Source organism: Mustela lutreola, chromosome 6 (assembly GCF_030435805.1).
Source record: "Mustela lutreola isolate mMusLut2 chromosome 6, mMusLut2.pri, whole genome shotgun sequence".
NCBI lineage: Eukaryota > Metazoa > Chordata > Mammalia > Carnivora > Mustelidae > Mustela > Mustela lutreola.
This window is the reverse complement of record NC_081295.1, coordinates 84,968,931-84,988,425: the sequence shown is the minus strand read 5'-3', so window position 1 is coordinate 84,988,425 and position 19,495 is coordinate 84,968,931. Positions and strand designations below refer to the sequence as shown.

The 19,495-nt window shown below is 42.6% G+C and overlaps 2 protein-coding genes across 14 annotated transcripts in view; one reads left to right on the top strand and one right to left on the bottom strand.

Annotated features, from left to right (window-relative positions):
* Window positions 1-19,495, bottom strand: part of CMTR1 (cap methyltransferase 1) — a 149,486-nt gene that overhangs the window by 48,128 nt on the left and 81,863 nt on the right. For 11 of the 13 annotated variants that reach the window (XR_009354683.1, XR_009354684.1, XR_009354685.1 and 8 more), the window contains 5 exons: window positions 14,981-15,118; window positions 6,441-6,592; window positions 4,454-4,612; window positions 1,699-1,791; window positions 227-298 (listed from right to left, as the gene is read on the bottom strand). Coding sequence is in view for 10 of the 13 variants with exons in the window: in XM_059177813.1 (XP_059033796.1) it covers window positions 227-298; window positions 1,699-1,791; window positions 4,454-4,612; window positions 6,441-6,592; window positions 14,981-15,118 (614 nt within the window). In the remaining 3 variants the exon portion in view is untranslated. Of the gene's footprint in view, window positions 1-226; window positions 299-1,698; window positions 1,792-4,453; window positions 4,613-6,440; window positions 6,593-14,980; window positions 15,119-16,726; window positions 17,032-17,092; window positions 17,283-19,495 lie in introns of those variants that run through there. The other 2 variants (XM_059177822.1, XM_059177823.1) reach the window with 2 other exon arrangements.
* LOC131833910 (cytochrome c oxidase subunit 6A1, mitochondrial-like) lies at window positions 8,497-8,826 on the top strand. The gene has a single exon (XM_059177835.1). It carries the CDS (start codon window positions 8,497-8,499, stop codon window positions 8,824-8,826), a length of 330 nt encoding a protein of 109 aa, XP_059033818.1.

Sequence of the window (19,495 nt, the reverse complement as noted above, 5' to 3'; positions counted from 1 at the left end):
CCCAATGAAGTTAAGTGGAACCTTTCCTAGCTACTGACCACAGGAAGAGCACAATACTACAAGGCCCCAGGAAAAGGATACACTGGAGAAATGTGGCAAGCCACACATCTCATCTCCAAGAAAAATCTTAGCTAAACTTCAGTCCCCCACCCCCAACCAATTCAAAAGAACTGTAAGAGCCCAGCACATGCCCTCACACAAAATACTCCAGCCCCACAGGCCTTACCTTACACTGCAACACACTGTGAAGCAGCTCTTCCCCACAAAACTCTGTCTCGTCTTCAATAATCATCTTTCTCTACAGAAAGAAGAAAATAATCGAAAATGACTACGTATGACTGCAGTTGGGGGAATGAATGGAGAAATGAGGGTTCTAAGTGAGTAGAGCAAGAAGGGGCTTGAGTCTCTGCCAAGAACATCAATCCTTGAGGGGCAGGAAAGAGAAAATCCTAAACCCCTCTGGCTGTACTCCAGATGGCTGGGAGATGAAGCAGCCCCCTGGGCACTCTGACTAGAGCACCATATGGATACAAGACTCATGAATGCTGAGGCTGAGAAAGCACACAGGAAGGATACATTCAAGCTGTCTGCCCCCAGAGCATGGAGGCAGAAGAATGGGGACTGCCCTTAAATGACATAAACCTGTCCTTCAACCAGGAAGCCTCTTGATCCGTAAGGGGTACAACTGCACTGACCTGGTAGCATCAGAGATAACGAGGGCTCAAGAGACCCTCACAGGGGTGTCAAATCAAACCTCATGGCTCAGTGAGGCTATCTCTAAACCAACGATGCTCAAACTTGGGTGTTCTCAGGTTTTACACATTTCAAAACCACTAAGGACCCCAAAGAGCTTTTGTTTATGTGGGGGATAATATACACAGCAACATTTATTATTAGAACTAAGACAATTTATTCAGTGTAAAAGAACACACTATGTTAACATAAATATTTTTATGAAAAATAACTGTATTTCCAAAAACCTTTTAATGAGAAGAGCAGCACTGTTTTTCATTTTTACAAATCTCTTACTATTTGGCTTAATGTAAGATGGCCAGACTCTCCTCTCTGCATTTGCGTTCAACTGGTTGTGATACAGCCTCTAGAAGACTCCACTGGAACTTGTGAGAGAATGAGTGAAAAGAAGCACGTAAATTTCCAGTATCATTATGAAAATAACTTTGACCCTGTAGAGCCCCTGAAAGGGTCTTGGGAGATCCCCAGGGGGCCCTACACTTGGAGAATTGCTCTCTAGACCATACTGATTTGGTAGCTATGTACTTTATTCGTAGTTTTCCAGAAGGAGATTAAACAAATTCCCTCTGTAACAACTCCCTCATTATTTTTCTGTGGACAGGGACAGTGTCTTTTCATCTACCTGGAACAGTGCCCAGCAGTGACCAGAATATACACAAATGTATAATAAGCTACTCTAAAAAGCATCCATGAGAAAGACAGAAGTTATGCATTTTGTGCTGCCTTGCAAGTTAAATGACTAGGAGAAAAAAATGCTGTCACATCTCTCAGGGGCATACCTGTAAACCCCTTGACACACCACCTTGACAAAACTTTATTCTTGCCAGTAATGTCAGATTCACATTTTTCTTACACTATGAGTATACATACATACACACTGGACTCAAGGAGAAAAGTCAGGAGGTAAACGCCAAGAATTCAGGGTACATTTTCTTGAAGTCCTACCTTTCCCACAACCATCCAATCACTCATTTCCTGAGTGTCAGGAATTTCAGTGGTACATTCTGGAAACCATGACACCTGCTCACAGGCACTGGGCTACAAACAGAAAAGAGGAAAGTAAGTCGAGGAAGATGGCCCATCAGAGTTATGCTCCAACTTGCAAGGGCCTCCCCAAAAATAAACAAAAGGGATTCAGACAGATGGAAGGGTCTGGGAAGCTGAGGCCAAATGTGCTGGTCAGACTTGAGAACTGAGCCAGGAGACTGAGGGTTAACTTTGGAAGGCTAACTACAATTCCAGTTTGAATCTTAAGAAACTTCCCAAACCTTCAAAGTTTTTTTCATTTGTTCCAGTATTATTTCATAAACATGTACTATGGGCTAAGTACTCAGAATGCAGTTAAAATGATATGATCCTTGATTGAAAGGACCTACAATCAGACGACTAGGGACACAGAGAAGTACACACAGGATATAAGTCTATGAAAAGGTAATTATACCAGGAAGACCCAATGGCAATGAGTCTCATCTCCAATGCCCTTTAAAGTGTTATTCCCAAATAGGATTCCTTGCCTATTCAATCCCAAAGCAGAAACTGGCATCTCAATGGTGCTTTCTCTTAATTTTTGAATTACATTATACATAAGAAATACCTGCAGTCTTTTTTTTTTTAAGATTTTATTTATTTTTAAGTAATCTCTACACCCAATATGGGACTCGAACTTACAACCCCAAGATCAAGAATTGCACGCACCACCAACTTAGCAAGCCAAATACCCCTCCGCAGTTCTTTAAAAAATACTGATAACAAGGCCTCACCCTCAGAGTATATGATTCTGTCAGTCGAAGGCAGAAACGTGGTATAATCACATTTTTTTTAGAAGACCCCAGATGATTCTAATGTGCAGCCAGGACTATGTACACTGAGCTAGAGACACAGATTATAAAACCTTAACAGGTGGCTAACCTGCATGGCAGCTCTACCCACTGCCTCCCAAGCAAGTATGGAGAAGAGATTCACTGTTGCAAACTGAAGCAATGTGATTAAAGGTAATATTACATGCTCTGAAAGGCATAAAATGGTAACACAATGCAAGGTCTTGAGGGCAAGCCAACCATCAACAACACAGAAAAAGTTTAAAAGAAAATTTATAGAAACCCTTTTGTCAATGAATCTGGCAGTGAATCACGGCTCCCCCTCCCCCAGTCAAATCTATCACCTTTAACCATTTATAAATGGTTATAAGTTATATACTCTATGGGAAAAAGAGCTCATGGAAACTTGGGATGTCCCTTTGGAGAGAGTAAACAGACTCAATTTCTCCACAGAAGCATGAACATTAGGAGGAAAAATGGACTGCAAAGTGCTGTCTGTGAAGGGTCAAACCTTACCCTCTATAAATCTGCGCTGTAGAAGCCACCAGGCACTTCCTCTGCAGTGACTGGACAGTCACCTGAGGCAACACAGATTCCTCTCCCTCAAAGAAGTGGATACCAACTAATAGTTAAGACAAACTCTTAACCAAGAAATAGAGCATCTTTTGTTGGAGAAAAATTAATACCCGGTAAATGATAATTAGGACAGCCTTGCCTCAAAAAGGAATTTCAATAGCCTGTCTCCATGAAAAATAGAGATTTTTATGGGCAAATTTGAGACTTTGAGTTTAGCTAAGTTCTAATTCTGCCCCACTATGAGGATGGGGACTCTTTACTGGTTTTCATACAAATGAGAACCCAAAAAGCACCAAGAATTTCTGAGGTAAAAACCTACATCTAAGACCCAATTACAAATATTTACCCTATTCTTCACTGTCTCATCTGCTATTCTGCTGGTCTCATCTCCTTAAAACTACAAGGCAACACAGCAGGACCACCCCCAGAAGCCATTAGCTCCTGGCTTGTCAGCATCTTACTCTGAAACCTTATTAGGCTTTTATCATGTGCAATTCACGGGAATTCTTTCCTGAACTGGAATATCAGACAGACAAATAAAATATCAATTCTCCAGAGTTCACAGCCACATGTGAAGCTCAACTACACCAGCTACATAGAAGACTAGACATTTGTGTTCTATTTTCTCTAGCTTCAACTCTATAATGGCAATATTTCATAATTATTTTAGTTGTTTCACTATACCTACTTGGAATTCTCTGTGAAATAAGACAGGACATATACCAATGATTAAAAGTAAAATCTCAACATCATCTGTGCCATGAAAAAGGACAGGAGTCTCTTTTGGTAGTTAGGTCCAAACAAACTGGTACCCAAGCAGATAAGCAGACTAAAGCCACACCAGGAAAGCTACACAATATAAATAAACACCTACACAGAGCTCAGGTGTCATAAAGCCGTAGAGGTATATAGGACCTTCAAGGGTACCTAATCCAGTCACTCCTCCAATGGAGGACCAGGACTCAACCGCTTTGAATCCTTTTAGCAGAGGGAACTCATTGCCTTACGAGGTACCTTAGCCACTAGTGGGAAGGCATATCTGTTTAAGTTCTTTGTGGAACCAAACTCTGCCTTCCAGCATCTTCTACTCACAGTCGTTAACAGAAAATAAATCCACAGCCTAGCATATCTTGCTCAGTATATCTCTTCTGTTTCCATTCTGGACACCCCCAGTACCCTCCATGTAAAATCTCAGTTCCAATTCCCACTGCCTCTGGAGACTTCTAGTTTGTTAACATGGCTACTTAGAGCCATGCACATGAAAACACAAGCTGGCCTTCCAGTCTCCTCCTCCCCTCACCAGTTACCTCTGGCTCATCTCGCCAGTCCACATTCAGCTCTTGATCAAAGCCCTGCAGTGTCAGACCCAAGCCTCTTCGGCCTTTCTGATTAGAGGCCTCAACGATGTCCTTCCGACCCTGGCTGTATTTACCCAATCCTTCACCTTCCCTGAAGCCCATCTTGGCCTGAAAAAGAGACAAAATAGAGCATTAATATAAATAAAGAGATAATAACAGAGCACTTGCATAAACCAACAGACATTTACTCAGCCCCTACCATGTGTCAGACATTATGCTAAACTCTGAGAAACACAGATAAGTAAGGCTGAAAGTTTTCCTTCTAGCCTAATGAAGAAAATAAGCATAAGTAAGTAACTACAGTTTATCTGTGCATGCAGTGGCTATTTACGCTGGAGGTGAAAGTCTAGGGCAACCAGAACTTGGATAAATGAGAAGGCACCTCATAGCTGTAATTAAAAGCACCAAAAGCACTTAATGAATTTCACTGGACATCTGCACAACTACCCTTCCAGCTAATTTCTCTGATTAAGTGAAAAGTAGATCTAGAGTTGAGTTGGTAAGGAGAACATAATTTACAATGGAACTGCTTCAAGCAGCAACTCGACCTTAGCCACAGCCATTCAAATAGCCTTATTATGTAAAGACAGTGAGGGCTTGCAGGAACCCACTTGAACTTACTTCATGTAAAACTGAGGTATGGACCCATAAGTACCATAAGACACCAGACAGGGCCTTTTTTTTTTTTCCCCCTTAAAGAGAGAGCGGGGAGAGAGAGAATCCCAAGCAGGCTCCATGCCCAGTGCAGGGCCCAATGAGGGGCTCAATCTCACAACCCTGAGATCATGACCTGCCCTGAAACACTCAACTGACTGAGCCACCCAGGTGCCCTGGGAATATTTTTTTAAGTGTCACAACTGTCCATAAGCTCACATAAACTCTAGAGTCACTAGGCCCAGATATATACCCCCAAAATCAGAGACCTAAATCCCAAAGCCCAAGGACCCTTGTCTAATAAAATAACCCCAACCCTAAGAAAATGTAATCCCCTCCTGAAGGTCTATATTCCCTTTGGAAGGGGTATTACGAACTCAAGAGCTGGAGAGAATTCCTACAGTAGCCACAAATCTCTCCCCAGGTCAAAAAGGCTGACTGAGGGGTACCCTCTCTTCCTCTCCCCCTGTCCCTCTCCCTTCCCAAACTCTCTCTCAAATAAATAAATAAATAAATCTTTAAAAACAAAACAAAACAAAACAAAAAGGCTGACTCAGTCACAAACCTCCCCATTGTCCACTTCCCCAAATCTACAGCACCCCAACTAGAATCCTGACTATGACCTGAGAAGTGGCAGTTCCCATTCCTTAATGAATCCAAATGAAAACGGAGGAGTTAATACCTATAATATTAAAGCTAGCCAGAAAGCAAACTTGGATTTCCCTAATCTTTGTGCACTTACACTGAAGTTTTATCAGGAAAGCCAGCAGGTCTTCCTAGTCATTTTTCTTCTTCTGGTATATCAATGGGGTAAAGAAGCTAGGAAGGAAAACTGGACCTTCTTTTCAAAGTCATATTAAAGACTGTACTACTCTCATTTATTTTTGGGCACATGGAGTGAGCAGGATTTTAGTCATTCTCTTGAGATCACTCACTAGAGCAAAAACTCACATGATGAAGCCTCTTTACCCAACCACACACGTCCATGTGTAGGGAAGTACCTTCACATGTACTCACGATAAGCTTTCATTACTAAGGAGACCAAAAGGGTGATCCAGCTTTGGATAGGACAGGACAAGCGGCCTGCACAGCCACTTCCCATGGATGATTCAAATGTGACAGATACTTCTGTTAAAAAAGGGGCCACACTCTCTACTAAATCTCTACTAGAAAGCAAAGGAAAAACTCATGCCCTAGCTTTTCTTCTTTTCACATCAATACAATTTCCCTTCTCTTACTCCACTGGTAGAGCTTTAGAAACCCACCCCAAGCACTGACATACCATAAGCTTCTGGGAGACACTATTATACATGGAATAGCGAGAAGAAGTTCCCTCCACAAGGGAGTCTGCTTTAAATGCATCGTCAAAAGAGTCAGAGCTGTGTTGCTTCCCCTCGGTCTCACTGTCAGACCCACTTAGGCTCGTGGTAGATGCTGGAAAAGAAAAAAAGAAAACGCTCAGGTGAATTTATGGCACCAAGTAGCCTCTAAAAGTCCAAGTTTCATTTATTCAACTAGTGTTCAGTATATGCACTATACACATCATGTTCTTTAAATGAGCCAGGGTCAAATGTATTCTCTACTTCTTACTGTGTTATCTTGGGCAAGTCACTGAAAGTTCCTAATGGTACCTGACAGATGATGGGAGCTCAAAATATCAGGTGTCCTTTCCCATTCTTTCAATTTTTCCCCTACAAAACTGAGATGACACTACCTACCACATGGACTTATATGAAGATAAATGAAATAATGTGTCTGAAAGTACACTGTCAAATACAAAATGTGTTTATTAAAGATATGATTGTTATTTCTGCTGCTTATTATTTGAACATCACCTTCCAAACATGGATACTTAGTACCATTTTCAGAATTTTATCATGGGACTAACAGTCTCATTGTTTAATCTCCTAGATTCCTTTGTTTTCACGGTCCTTCAAAGTCACAGGTAAGAGGGTATGTCTGCCCCAGAGAAGAGCTGGCTCACAGATGAGCTGTGACATTTTATAGAAGTAACTGTTCTCTTTTCATCACCCCCCTTGCCTACACACTAAACTCTCCGTGTTGATGAGTCAAAGCCTGGCTGCTTGTGGGAGGTGTTGAGGAAAGGCAGCAGTGTAAAACAACTCTTCAAAGATCCATGAAGGTCACTATTCAGGTATTCATAACTTGCAATGGCATCATAATTCTAAAGCCTATCTGCACTGATTCATCCACTTCCCCATGAGAACATAAACTTGTTCAGGTTTAGCATTTGAGAAGAGCAAAATGCTCTCCCCAGCCCCCCAGGCCCAATTCTCCTTCACACTGTGCTCCAGGGGCAGCAGCACCACCAGCACAGCATCCAGCACAAATGCCATCCCACTGGCCAGGGTCACTCTTGGAGAGCAAGAACTGTGTCACACTCAACTTTCCATCTCCAACACCTGGATTGAGTCTTCCTATTCGACAAAAAATTAAGTACTCATTACAATGAATTTTTTAAAAATTTTAAGTCTTGATTGACGGCCTTAATATATTAATCACTAATACATTTGTTTATAGAGGGAGGCATGTACAAAGTAATCTAGGAATTTAAACATAAATTTTCCTTTCAACAGTTTCATATACAAGAAAAAACTTGAAAATAGTAATACCCATAGGACAGAATTTGTACTACTACCAAAAATAGCTTCAAGTCTCATTTAGGTACATTTAACTCTGTTCCAGTGTTAAAACTTTGACAAAGACTGTTTTAAATAAAGCAGCTTTATAACCTGGTGCCATTAAAAAGAAATTTTAAGTCTTTAAACTTTTGTTAAAAAGGTTAAACAATAACAAAGAGTTTAAGCATGAGTATGAAATGCCTGTATCTTAGAGAATCGGGCCTTCCTTGGACTATTATTTAAGAACTCCCATTCCCCCACGCCTCCAGCCAGTAGGTTGAAATACGATATCTGTCAGACGTGTAAAGGGAATAAAACACTGGTATTATTTAATTGATCAGACAACTTTTGCCCAGGACATGTTCTTTCTTCTCTCTTCTTCTTCTTCTTTTTTTTTTTTTTTTAATTTATTTGACAGACAGAGATCACAAGTGGTCAGAGAGGCAGGCAGAGAGAGAGAGAAGGAAACAGGCTCCCTGCCGAGCAGTGACCCCCCCAATGCGGGGCTCGATCCTAAAACCCTGGGATCATGACCTGAGCCGAAGGCAGAGGCTTAACCCACTGAGCCACCCAGGCACCCCAGGACAGGCCATGTTCTATAAAAGGTCCATTGTATATACAATGGGCCTCTCTCCTACAGAAATAATCCTATTCTCAGAGAGTTTAAAAACCAGGTAACTAAGGTCCAGGTTGAAAATGGTGATGGCAGGTGGGTCCTGGGTTTCTGAGCTGCTAAGTCAGTCAGGGACACATGTGGGGCAATCCATGTTCAGTGGCACCCATGGCGGTGAGGAGGGCTCTGCTCAGATGTGGAAGGCCCTCCCATACTTCTTAGCGCTCCCCGATGTGGGGAGTATGCTAAACGTCTTCCTGAAGTCACATCACAGAGAGCATGGAGAGCCCCAAGTTCATCGCCTACCTCATTCCTGCACCAGGTCAAAGCCCTTTCCCAGGCGAGATGATAGTCACACTCTATTCCATAATTCTCACATGAATCCACTTCCAACCACCTATGAAAATGAGTAAGGAGAACCTGGACCACTACCCAGCGGGGACCACAGCACTGGTTTGGACCATGACTCTGCATTAGGATCAGAAAAGTATATGGGACCTCAAGCTCACCTTCCTTACTTGTGTCAAATGATGACCAGAATACTGATCTTCCATCCTTTTGTTTATGGCAGGAGATGGCTTAAATAAATAACTTAGATTGGTCCATGAAGAAAGTATTAAAATAATAAAAATTTTTTAAAAACACAAAAATCAGATAGCTAAAATAAACATTTTTTTTTCCTTTTAGTGATATAACATTTTGCAGAAGAAAGAAAAGGCTTATAAACATATTTGAAAAAACTAGAATAAACTTAAAACCAACATTCTGGCTCCCAAGCAGTTAGCAAGGAGAAATTTTGGTTGAGAATAACCTCTTATGAAAGGCACCAAATCTACCCCTTCCTCTTTTCTTTTAATAAAGATGGTATTTATTTATTTTTTTTTAAAGATTTTTTCTTTATTTATCTGACAGAGATCACAAGTAGGCAGAGAGGCATGCAGAGAGAGAGGAGGAAGCAGGCTCCCTGCAGAGCAGAAAGCCCGATGTGGGGCTCGATCCCAGAACCCTGGGATCATGACCTGAGCCAAAGGCAGAGGCTTAACCCACTGAGCCACCCAGGTGCCCCTATTTATTTACTTATTTGAGAGAGAGAGAGAGAGCACGTGTGCATGAGAAGCAGGGAGGGCCAGACAAGCAGACTCTCCACTGAGCAGGGAGCCCAACGTGGGGCTTGATGCAGGGATCATGACATGAGCAGAAAGCAGATGCTTAACTGACTGAGCCACCCAGGCACCCCTACCCCTTTCCTCTTAGAAAGCTATCCAGTTCCCTAAGGAGATGACTTGCTTACACAGACCAACGCAGCACATGTCACAGAGTGCCAGAGAGTGCCACTCAGAAGGAAAGACCCAGAACATTAATAATGAGTAACCATGGAAACTGTGAGGTGAGGTTATATTTATTTTGTTTTGCACTTTTCTTCATTTTCTGTGTGAGAAGAATATATTCATTTGAAAATTAGAGTAAAAAAAAAATACAGCTATAAAGAAATAAAGTATCATTCCTTGAGAAGAATTTGGTTCCCTTCCAGACCAAGCTTGAGAGGACAGCAGATCTAAGGGAAAAGACCTCTTAAGTGGCTCGAGACTATCCCCGGGTCTCTCCTCTCTGATCTCCCATGCAAGAGAAAGAGGCACGTTCTAAAACAGAGGGCCCACATGCTAAAGAACCGTACTTCCAAAGATGAAGCCTCTCTTCATTCAGTCACTTCCATATTGCTGGTACAGAAAAGGGGGGGTGCCAAGAATGTGGATGGTTCCCTGAACACAGTCCCAAAGTTTCTTTCTGTGCAGCCCAGGGACCTGGGGTCCTGATTCACCAGAAGCTACAACGTTAGATCAGTTACTATCCCTTTCACCGGCTTTCTGGGGATTCACAGGTGAACCTCCGAAAAGATTAGGAAAACCTGGTATCCTTATCAAAGGAGAGTGTGCCCTTGGTCCAGCTCTAGGTGGAGTTGCCAGGTTGTCAGGTTTGCCTAAGGACACAATAGTGGGCACTCATCAATGGTATGAACATCATTCCTCCGCATGCAGGGTACAAACCACACTCAGATATCAAAGAGATATCTTTTGTTTTCTTTGTCTTCATACCATTCTTGGAGCAAAATGACAAGGAGAACCAAATTTGGATGGAGGGCTCATTAGGCAAATCAGTGGTGCCTAAATGCAAAATACCAGCACCACACTCCAGGACAGAGACGTTTCCACTCCATACCCTTCACCAGGAGTTACCCAGCATACAAATGTCTGTACAGGTTCTGAGAGTGAGGTGAATGAAAGCTAAAATGCATCCTACTAAGCATTTCTTTGTGAGATCAAGAAGTGTGCTGGATAAGCCTTATTTGTCTTTTATTTCATGTGGTATTTGAAGCAAGATTTTAGTCTGATGATTAAGACAAAGTTGCCTAGACTAGTCCTGATGTCCACACACAGCCACAGCCACTGCCCATTTTCACGCCTGGGCCTTTGGGGCCATGCTTTTCAGGTGGAAAGAAGACAACTGTTGTTGCTGCAGCAATAACTAAAGGGGAGATTTCATCTCCAAAGACTGGTAATAATTCAGCAAACACTGAGCAGACAATTTTGTATTGAAAATATAAATTAACAGGAGTAATAAGGTCAGTCTATTAAAATGATTAGTTTCATTAAGAACTTGCCAAAGCTGGGTGGTATTCCCATTTACCTCCCCAGGAGCTTCCCTTCTAAAACCTAAGATAGCCCAAAACATTATTTAGAGTTTTCATTTAAGACTTCTTCTCTACCTGATAGAAATCATTACTATTAAGTCATTTTAAAGAAGAAAAGTTCAAAATTTTTCACATAGGAACAGAACAGCAGGGCAAAAATTTTTTACATGGCAACAGAACAGTAGAGCAAACATGCCAACATTAAAAATGACAGTGACAACACATACGGAGAGGCAGCTCCAACCACTAATAGCCAAGGTAAGCAGCACACAGATACGGAGGAATACATTATGGGTTTTAATAAATATCACAACCTGCCTAACAACTGCTGTGGAATATACTCATTCCTGTTTAAAGACTCAATTTCTCCTTCATGCCAGACAAATGGTAACTCGTTAGAGCAATTTAAACAGATACCAATAAAGGAAGTTTTTGATTAAGGTCATGAATCTGGGCTGACAGTAAAGCAATGGTGTTTCAGGAAGAATAGCCTATTTAGCAAAGAATTAAACCTGGTAGAGGGAAAGGCACTACTAGTGTGGTACCTGCAAAAGGGCCTGGCAACTTCCAAAGCAACACGCTATGGGAGGGCCAGGAGCCCACACTGGAGAAAAGAAAAGAAAGAAAGAAAAGAGAAAAGGAGAAAAGAAAATTGTCTTGGAAACTAGACCACAGTTTTCCTGAGAGAAACAACCAAAAAGAAAAAAATGACCCCTATCTGCCTCTTTTTACTTCAAAGGTTGTTACTTAATAGCAAATTTCTAAGAGTTTATTTAGGCTTAAAAATGCCTTCAAACTCCTCTTAAAATACTCAAAAGAACACATGATCCCACAGTGGCCATCACAACAACATCCTTTTTTTTCGTTACTCTGGTCAGATGTCAATCTCTGACCTGGCACCGCACTTACCTTGTCGATAAAGCAAAACAAACAAACTGATTAAACTAAATAGATCTATTAATGAGGCATCACACTGATCTAGCAGAGAAAGCACAAATAAGGCTCAGAAAGACAGAAATAGTAACTACTATTTTTTGTTTTTCTATTTGCACTCCCTAAAGAGCGTTTTTCAATCACTTATTCAACAGTACGTCCAGGTAGAAGTGGTTGAAGCAAAAGGGCTTCATTGCTTTGCTGCAATGACTTGACTAGGAAAGCTGCATATAAATCTCAGCGGATATATATCTTCTGGTGAGACAGTAAATTACCAGGGCACACTGTCCAGGGGACACCTAAGAAAAGCCAATTCCAGGGGCACCCTTGGCTCAGGTCATGATTCCAGGATCCCGGAATCAGGCCCCTTGTCTGGCTCCCTGCTCAGCGGGAAGTCTGCTTCTCCCTCTCCCTCCGCCCCTCTGCCCTTCCCCTCAACCCCAGCTCGTGTTCTTTCGCTCTCAAATAAATAAAATTTTAAAAAAAGAGAGAACGAAAAGCCAATTCAGAACAGAGATGATATAAATACTAATTACTTAATGAAATGATCTTCTATAGAATGGAGGAGGGATAGGCAAAATCAAAGAGGTAAAGCATTTTAAGCTTCTTGGAAAAGATACTACTGTTGCCTTCTATGAAGTATTTATTCCATGCCAGGTATGGGGTGAGGGGGAGTGGCACAGAGAGCAATCTTGCTGATAAAGACATCACACTCCAACCCTCAGTTTTTATGACAACAAAAAGCTAAAGTAAGCTAAAACAGGGAAATCTAGCATTGTTTATTTGCCTCTGCCTCTTGCCTCATTTTCGGAAAAATAAAAAGGACGAGGGGCACCTGGGTGGCTCAGCAGGTTTAGTGTCCAACTCCTGATTTCAGCTCGAGTCATGATCCCAGGGTCATGAGATTGAGCCCCATGTCAGGCTCCGCGTGGAGCCTGCTTAAGAGTTTCTTTCCCTCTGCCCCTCTCCCTTTCTCTCTTTTACATTCTAAAAAAACAAAAAACAAAGTACCACATGGCCTATTGCCAAACGCATATAAGGTACTGGCCATTTAGATTTCCATTCTGTACACACAATAGCAAGTCAATCCTAACTGAATCACATGGTGCTACTTCCAGAAAAGGTTAAAGCTATTTGGTACAATTAAGGGAAATGCAGGGGGCGGTGGACAATCTCAATTCAGTCAATTTTAAAAGTTTGAAATTTAAATCAGACTGGTTCCCTTAAAAGACCCTTAACCATATGCCTCCCTCTACCTGTCAGTTGCCCTCTCTTTACCACAAGAATATGCCCCCTGAGATCCACTTAGAACTAGATACCTCCAGCCCCTGGAGTACATTTATTCTCCCAGACATGCTCTCCCTTTTTTTTCCTTATAGGCCATCTCTCCCAATAATCCAGAGCTCTACCTAAGGAGACTCTACCTTCACCAAGCTGCTCAAATCCCAGGTGAAAAGCAAAACTCCCTTTCTTCAATAGTCCCTAGAACCAGTACACCCACTATGTTTTTGCCTTCCTACTTAGTACCTCAATTACAGATAGCCTTTCCCAGCTATTCTGGAATCCACTGTGACAACTTTAAAGGGACTCATATCTCCACACACAAGGCTATAAGAGAGTCTCTTATTGAACCAGACCACAGCTGCACCAAACCCTTCAGCTGTACTGCCTTCTCCTTTCTGAACCAGCTTCTCAGTACAACTGATGAGTAACTGCCCTTCAATTACAACTGCCTACCACTTGTAAATTTTATTTCCTACCACTCTCAAAGGATGCTTTACACCCTTTCAGTCACCAATCTATTACCAAACTTCATTCTAATTGATCAATGATCAAGCAAAGGCTCCAAAATGCAAGACTGCTGGCATACCAGGTTGAATAGTGTCCCTCTAAAAAGCTATGTCCATTCTGCACCAGGGAATATGATGTTTGGAAATATGGTCTTCGCAGATGTAATCAAATTTTAAAAATGTCATATTAGATTAGAGTGGGCCCTGATTCAATGACTCATGACCTTTTAAGAAAAGGAATATTTGCAACAGACACACACACAGGAAAGACAGAGGCAAAGACTGGAGTTAGGCTGTTATAAACCAAGAACACCAAGGATTGCCAGCAACCACCAGAAGCTAGAAGAAGCAAGGAAGGATTCTTTCCAAGAGCCTTCAAAGGAAGCATGGCCCTGCTGACAGCTAGATTTCAGATATGTAGCCTCCAGAACTATGGAAAACAGACTTCTGTTGTTTTAAGCCACCCAGTTTGTGGTACTTTATTGCAGCACCCCTAGGAATTGAATACAGCTGGAAGTCAAGGTAAATGCAAATAAAGCTGCTTGATATTTGAGGCAAGCTTCTAGGCACTCTACAATTTCTTTCACAGAAAGCCATCTATGGACACTGCATATGTCCATAACCCTAAAAAACAGGGAAAGCAAAACGTTAGTTTCAACCAGATCAGTGAACTCTTTTGAGCTTAATGTCAACAGTGAACACAGAGATGCTCCAATTCATATGGCTGTTTCTGATCACAACAGTTGAGGGAATTGAGAAATCAGAATGCAAAAACCTGAGGGGAATTAGGCCAGATCACTGCAGCAAAGAGTCTATCCCCTGTGAAAGAGCCCCAGGATCATTAACAGCAATTACGAGCACAGGGCACTCAGCACTCACCACTACTTCCAACTGGTTTAAGGCAGCAAAAGAGTGCCACCTACTGAAAGACCAGCCAAAGAATTAAGGTACTACAGTAAAAATTCCAATTATTTAAAATAAGTTGCCCATTCCTAGTAGAATGGGCTGAAGGAAAAAGAGGCTATAGCCAACATCTCTCTGTAGAACTTGCCTAACTTCCCTTAGCGGGCAGATGCCTGTGTTCTGCCCAATTCAGGCACTAGGGAGTCAAACAACCAGATGGCCAGCGGCCTCACATCATGTGGGCAAGCATACCTTTTGCTGCATGATTGACGGAAGAGGGAGGTTCATCATCAGATGTAGAACTGAGGCTCAGGGCAAGCTCTGCAACTCTTTTCTTCTGTTTCTTGATAGGGGCAGTGCATTCTGGATCATTTCTCCTCTTCATTGTTACTGCAACCATAAATCCAGATAGTCAGCTGCCCCTGTTAGAGCCACTAGGATCAGAGCAGGGATTCCAAAATATAAATCATCAATGGGATGGGATTTGGCAATTCCAAACAGCTTCCAATGCCAGCACTTGAATAGCCTTTTTCTCAAATTGAGGTCCAGGAAGGATGCTAGCCAGCCTCTAGTCTTCAATAATAGCTGTTAGTTTTACTGGAAAATGTGTGGTGCTCACAGACCCAGAGACCTCAGGGCCTTGATTTCACATACCAAAACATCATGGATCAACTCTACAAGCCACAGGGGAGAAAAAGCCTTAGGTACTTATTATTCTATAATTTTCATGCATCACTGGCCCTGTGTGACAACAATGTACACTGGACATTATGAAATCTAGTGAATATCAACCAATATTTGCAAGGTGAGGGGGCCAGCCCAGAATGATAGCTCCATCACCATCATTATTTTACCAATTCGGAAATTACATAATGTGATACAAATGCTGGTTTTGGTTTATTTCAGGATGTTTGAAACCATGAAAGAACTGGGAAAAATTTTAATGAGAATAAGGAATGGAAGCAGTGGTTGACTCAGGACTAAGGAAATAGAAGATTGGGAAAATTATTCAAACTGGAGATAGCCACATCATGAACTCTGGTGTAAAAATAATTTTAACAACACCAATACATCTCCATGAAAAAAGAATGGAGATGATTAGGCACCATGTCATCATCATCCATGCCCACTGGTAGGTATAGGAGAGGTAAGCATGATTGGGGCCAGCGGGAAATGAGATGGAATGAAGTGATTATGCCATCCTGAAACCTTAAGAAATGATCCAGTTAAAGAACAAGAGAGAGTAGTAGTGAATACAGTGTGGTTTACAAACAACTGATGGGCTATAAGAAGACTCAGAAAAGAGAACTCAAAACATAGAAGCAAACAGGTGGGTGGCCAGCTGAGCTGCAATTCCCTGAGGAAGGGGAGGTGCAGAGGTACAAGACACTTTTAACTGGATCACAGCTGCAAGAGCAATGAATGCAACGATACCACTGATCCCCTCAACCTCACAAAACCCTGAATCACATGTTTCACTTCTCTGCAGCTCAAGGTTGAGCCTGTCAACCCAATGCATTATCTTATCCTAAGGAGGCAGCCTCTTACTAGCCACAGGCGGAGGCTATCCTGGGGAAGTTAGAACGGAGAACCTTGAACAAAGAGAAAGCAAAACCACGTTTCACTTTAAACCACCTTCTTAAATGCCCCCCCAAAATGCCCATAACAGAAGCAAAAAGGGCCTTCTGATTCTTAGCGACTCTGGGAGACTGCAAGCACGGGAAACTCAATGTGGACTGCATTGGGGTGGATGCAAAAGAAGGAGAGTGAATAGTTGTGTGAAAGGCGGGAGATACTGATGCTCCTCCCCAAACCACCTTAGATTCAGGCCTTCCGAATCATCTACTCCAACACTCTCATTTTCCACTGGATAGAACCGACGCCCGAGAGGGAAGGCCGCACACCTTAACCAGTGCCCCGCTCAAGTGAGCAACACAGGCCAGAAGAATGCGCCCAGGCAGGGAACTTCTACATGTAAGGCAAAAGGCCTAGTTGTACCTGCTGCTCCCCAAGGAAAGGGTTCAAATCCCCTCTTCCAGTCTTCTCTCCCAAGGTGTCGGTTTCGCCACCCTTATTCACTGAGGGAGATGAGCACCTCTCTCTCCCCGCCAGTCTTTTCATTTGAAAACAACGTGAGTGTGTGAATGTGTGCGCAGAGACGTTTGTCAGCGGCAACTCGAGCTGCTAGGAGCTGGAGGAGCAGGTCGGGGGCGGAGGAGGGTTGAAGGAAGTCGGGGAGAGAGTAGGGGCGGCGAGGGTCACCACCGCCAGTGCGCGGCCGAGGCGGCGGTGGAGGGGAGAGGATGCTTCGCCCGCGCGCCCGCCCTCCCACTCGCTCCCCCCAGGCCGCGCGCCGGCACTCACGCTGAGGGGAGAGGGTGAGCTGCCTGGGAGCGGAGAGGGGGGGGGCTCAGCCTGCCGTTGCCGCCGCCGCCACCAGGCCTGGCCCTGCCGCTGCCAGAGCCGCCGCCTACTCCCTCAGTTTCGTTTCCCCACCGCTAGCCCGGTCCGCCGGCCGCGCTGTCGCGCTCGGGTCCCGCCCTGCGGCCTGCGCAGCTTGATGACGTCACGGGCAGCCCGCACCCTCTGCGCGGCCGGGTCCCGGCCCCGGGGAAGAAGACACGGGTTCGGGCCCGCCCCACCCCCAGCCAGGGCCGTCCAGGGCGCCTGCGCGCAAGAGCCTAGGGGGAAGGGTACAAAAGCAAAAGTAACCGAGTTATCTTCTTTCCCGCGCTAGGCACGAGAAACAAATATAAAAAAATTTAAAAAGCGGGTGTCGGCACATTTCACCTGATCTCATTATTATTTTCATTTTACAGATTAAGAGCAAGTTGAGAGAGGTAACTGGTGAACTGGTTAAGGTCAGAAACCCAGTCCCCTTGTTCACTGCTGTATCCCCAACATCCTGCGTATAATACATCCTCAACAGATGTTGAACGAAGGTCGGGAGGAGAGAAGGAATGCTGCCTATGCCATCTTACCATATGGAAACAGATGGCTTCCCATCCCAAACCCCTCTCCCGATTTTCTGGCCAATATGGCCAAAAGTCTGCTGAACATCCTCACTTAGTCACTCACACCGATAAATTAAAATCTGATTTTATGTTTTCCTGTAAGCCTGCTCTTTTTGCAGTGAATGGCACCACCGTTAATCCGTTGGTCCAACCGGAAATCTGAGATGGCCCCATCTCCCTCATTTCCTAGAGCCTCCAATATACATTTCATTGAGTTTACCGCCTAATTGTCTGTCAAATGTATACATTCTTTTCCATCCCCATTGCCACAACCCATGCACTCGCCTTCTCTCGACAGGATTTCCCCAATAATCTCCAAATCATTGTTCCTGTCTCCAGTGGTGATGCCTGTAGTGTAAAATTTTTAAAAATTTATTCTGATTCTTTCACAACCTGTCAATGATTAAAACCCATCAATGACTTCCCATTTCTCTTAGGTTGTCTTTAAGATGGGGACAAGGTCTGCAGTCCTTGCCTTGTGTTACTGGTACTTTCTCCCCATCCCCATGTCTCTTAAGGGTTCACCCTCTCCCACCCCCAACCTGGATAGCTCTTCTTCCCTTTTGCTTAGCTAATCCCCACTTAACTGTGAGATGTGTTTAGCAACCTTATCTGGAAATCTTTCCTGACTCTGTAAGTCTGAGTTGGGAATCCCATGCCTGAGTTCCCATAGTTTTGTCCTTCTGCTATCAAAGTACTTATCTCAGTGTTGTGTAATGACCCCTTGACTCATTTGTTTCCCCAACTCAGTTGTAAACTTTATTTTTTTAAAGATTTTATTTATTTATGTGACAGAGAGATCACAAGTAGGGGGGGGGGGGGAAGCAGCCCCTCGCTGAGCAGAGAGCCCAGTGCAGGGCTCCATCCCAGGACCATGGGATCATGACCCCAGCCGAAGGCAGAGGCTTAAACCACTAAACCACCCAGGTGCCCCATCAGTTGTAAACTTTATACAAGAAAGGTTATCTCTATCTGTCTGTACTAAATCCATAAGATTCACAAGATTTAATACAGTGGCTAGTAGTAGGTATTCAATAGACATTTATGGAATCTTTATGGAATCTGTGGAAGTATGGAAAGTGAATTAAGGCTAAATGATGTGCCCAAGGTCACAGAACTAGGAAGCAGCAAATGAGCATTTAAACCTAGGTCTCTTTGATTCTAAAGCTAAACGTTTTTCTACCTCACTAGGGGCTCTTAAAATATGTATCTTTTGGAAAACTTTGGTAATCTTAAAGCTTATGGCCCCATTCTCAAAGTAATAATTTGAAGGGCATAAAATACAACATATAGAATTACAAAGGAAATCAATTATATTGAAAAAGAATTATTTAACAAATTTTGTGATTTTTTGGTAATTTTAATGTAAAGCATTAAATAATGCATTTAAAAATAGAAAAATTAAAAATAAAACTAGTTTTTAATACATAAGAGTAAAATCAATGAATAGTGCTGGAACAACTAGATAAATTTATAGAGAAAAGGTGACCCTTGATTTCTACCTTACATCATATGCAAAATTAAATCAAATAGATTAAACCTAAACATAAGAGCAAAAATGATAAAGCTTGTAATAAAAAATTAGGCAACTATAGTGAACAATAATATATTGTATATTTGAGAGTTACAGGTAAATCTTAAAAGTTCTCATCACAAGAAAAAATTATAGAGGTGTGAGGTGATAGATATTAACATATTTATGGTAATCATTTCACAGTATATACATATATTAAGTTCATTATGTTATACACTT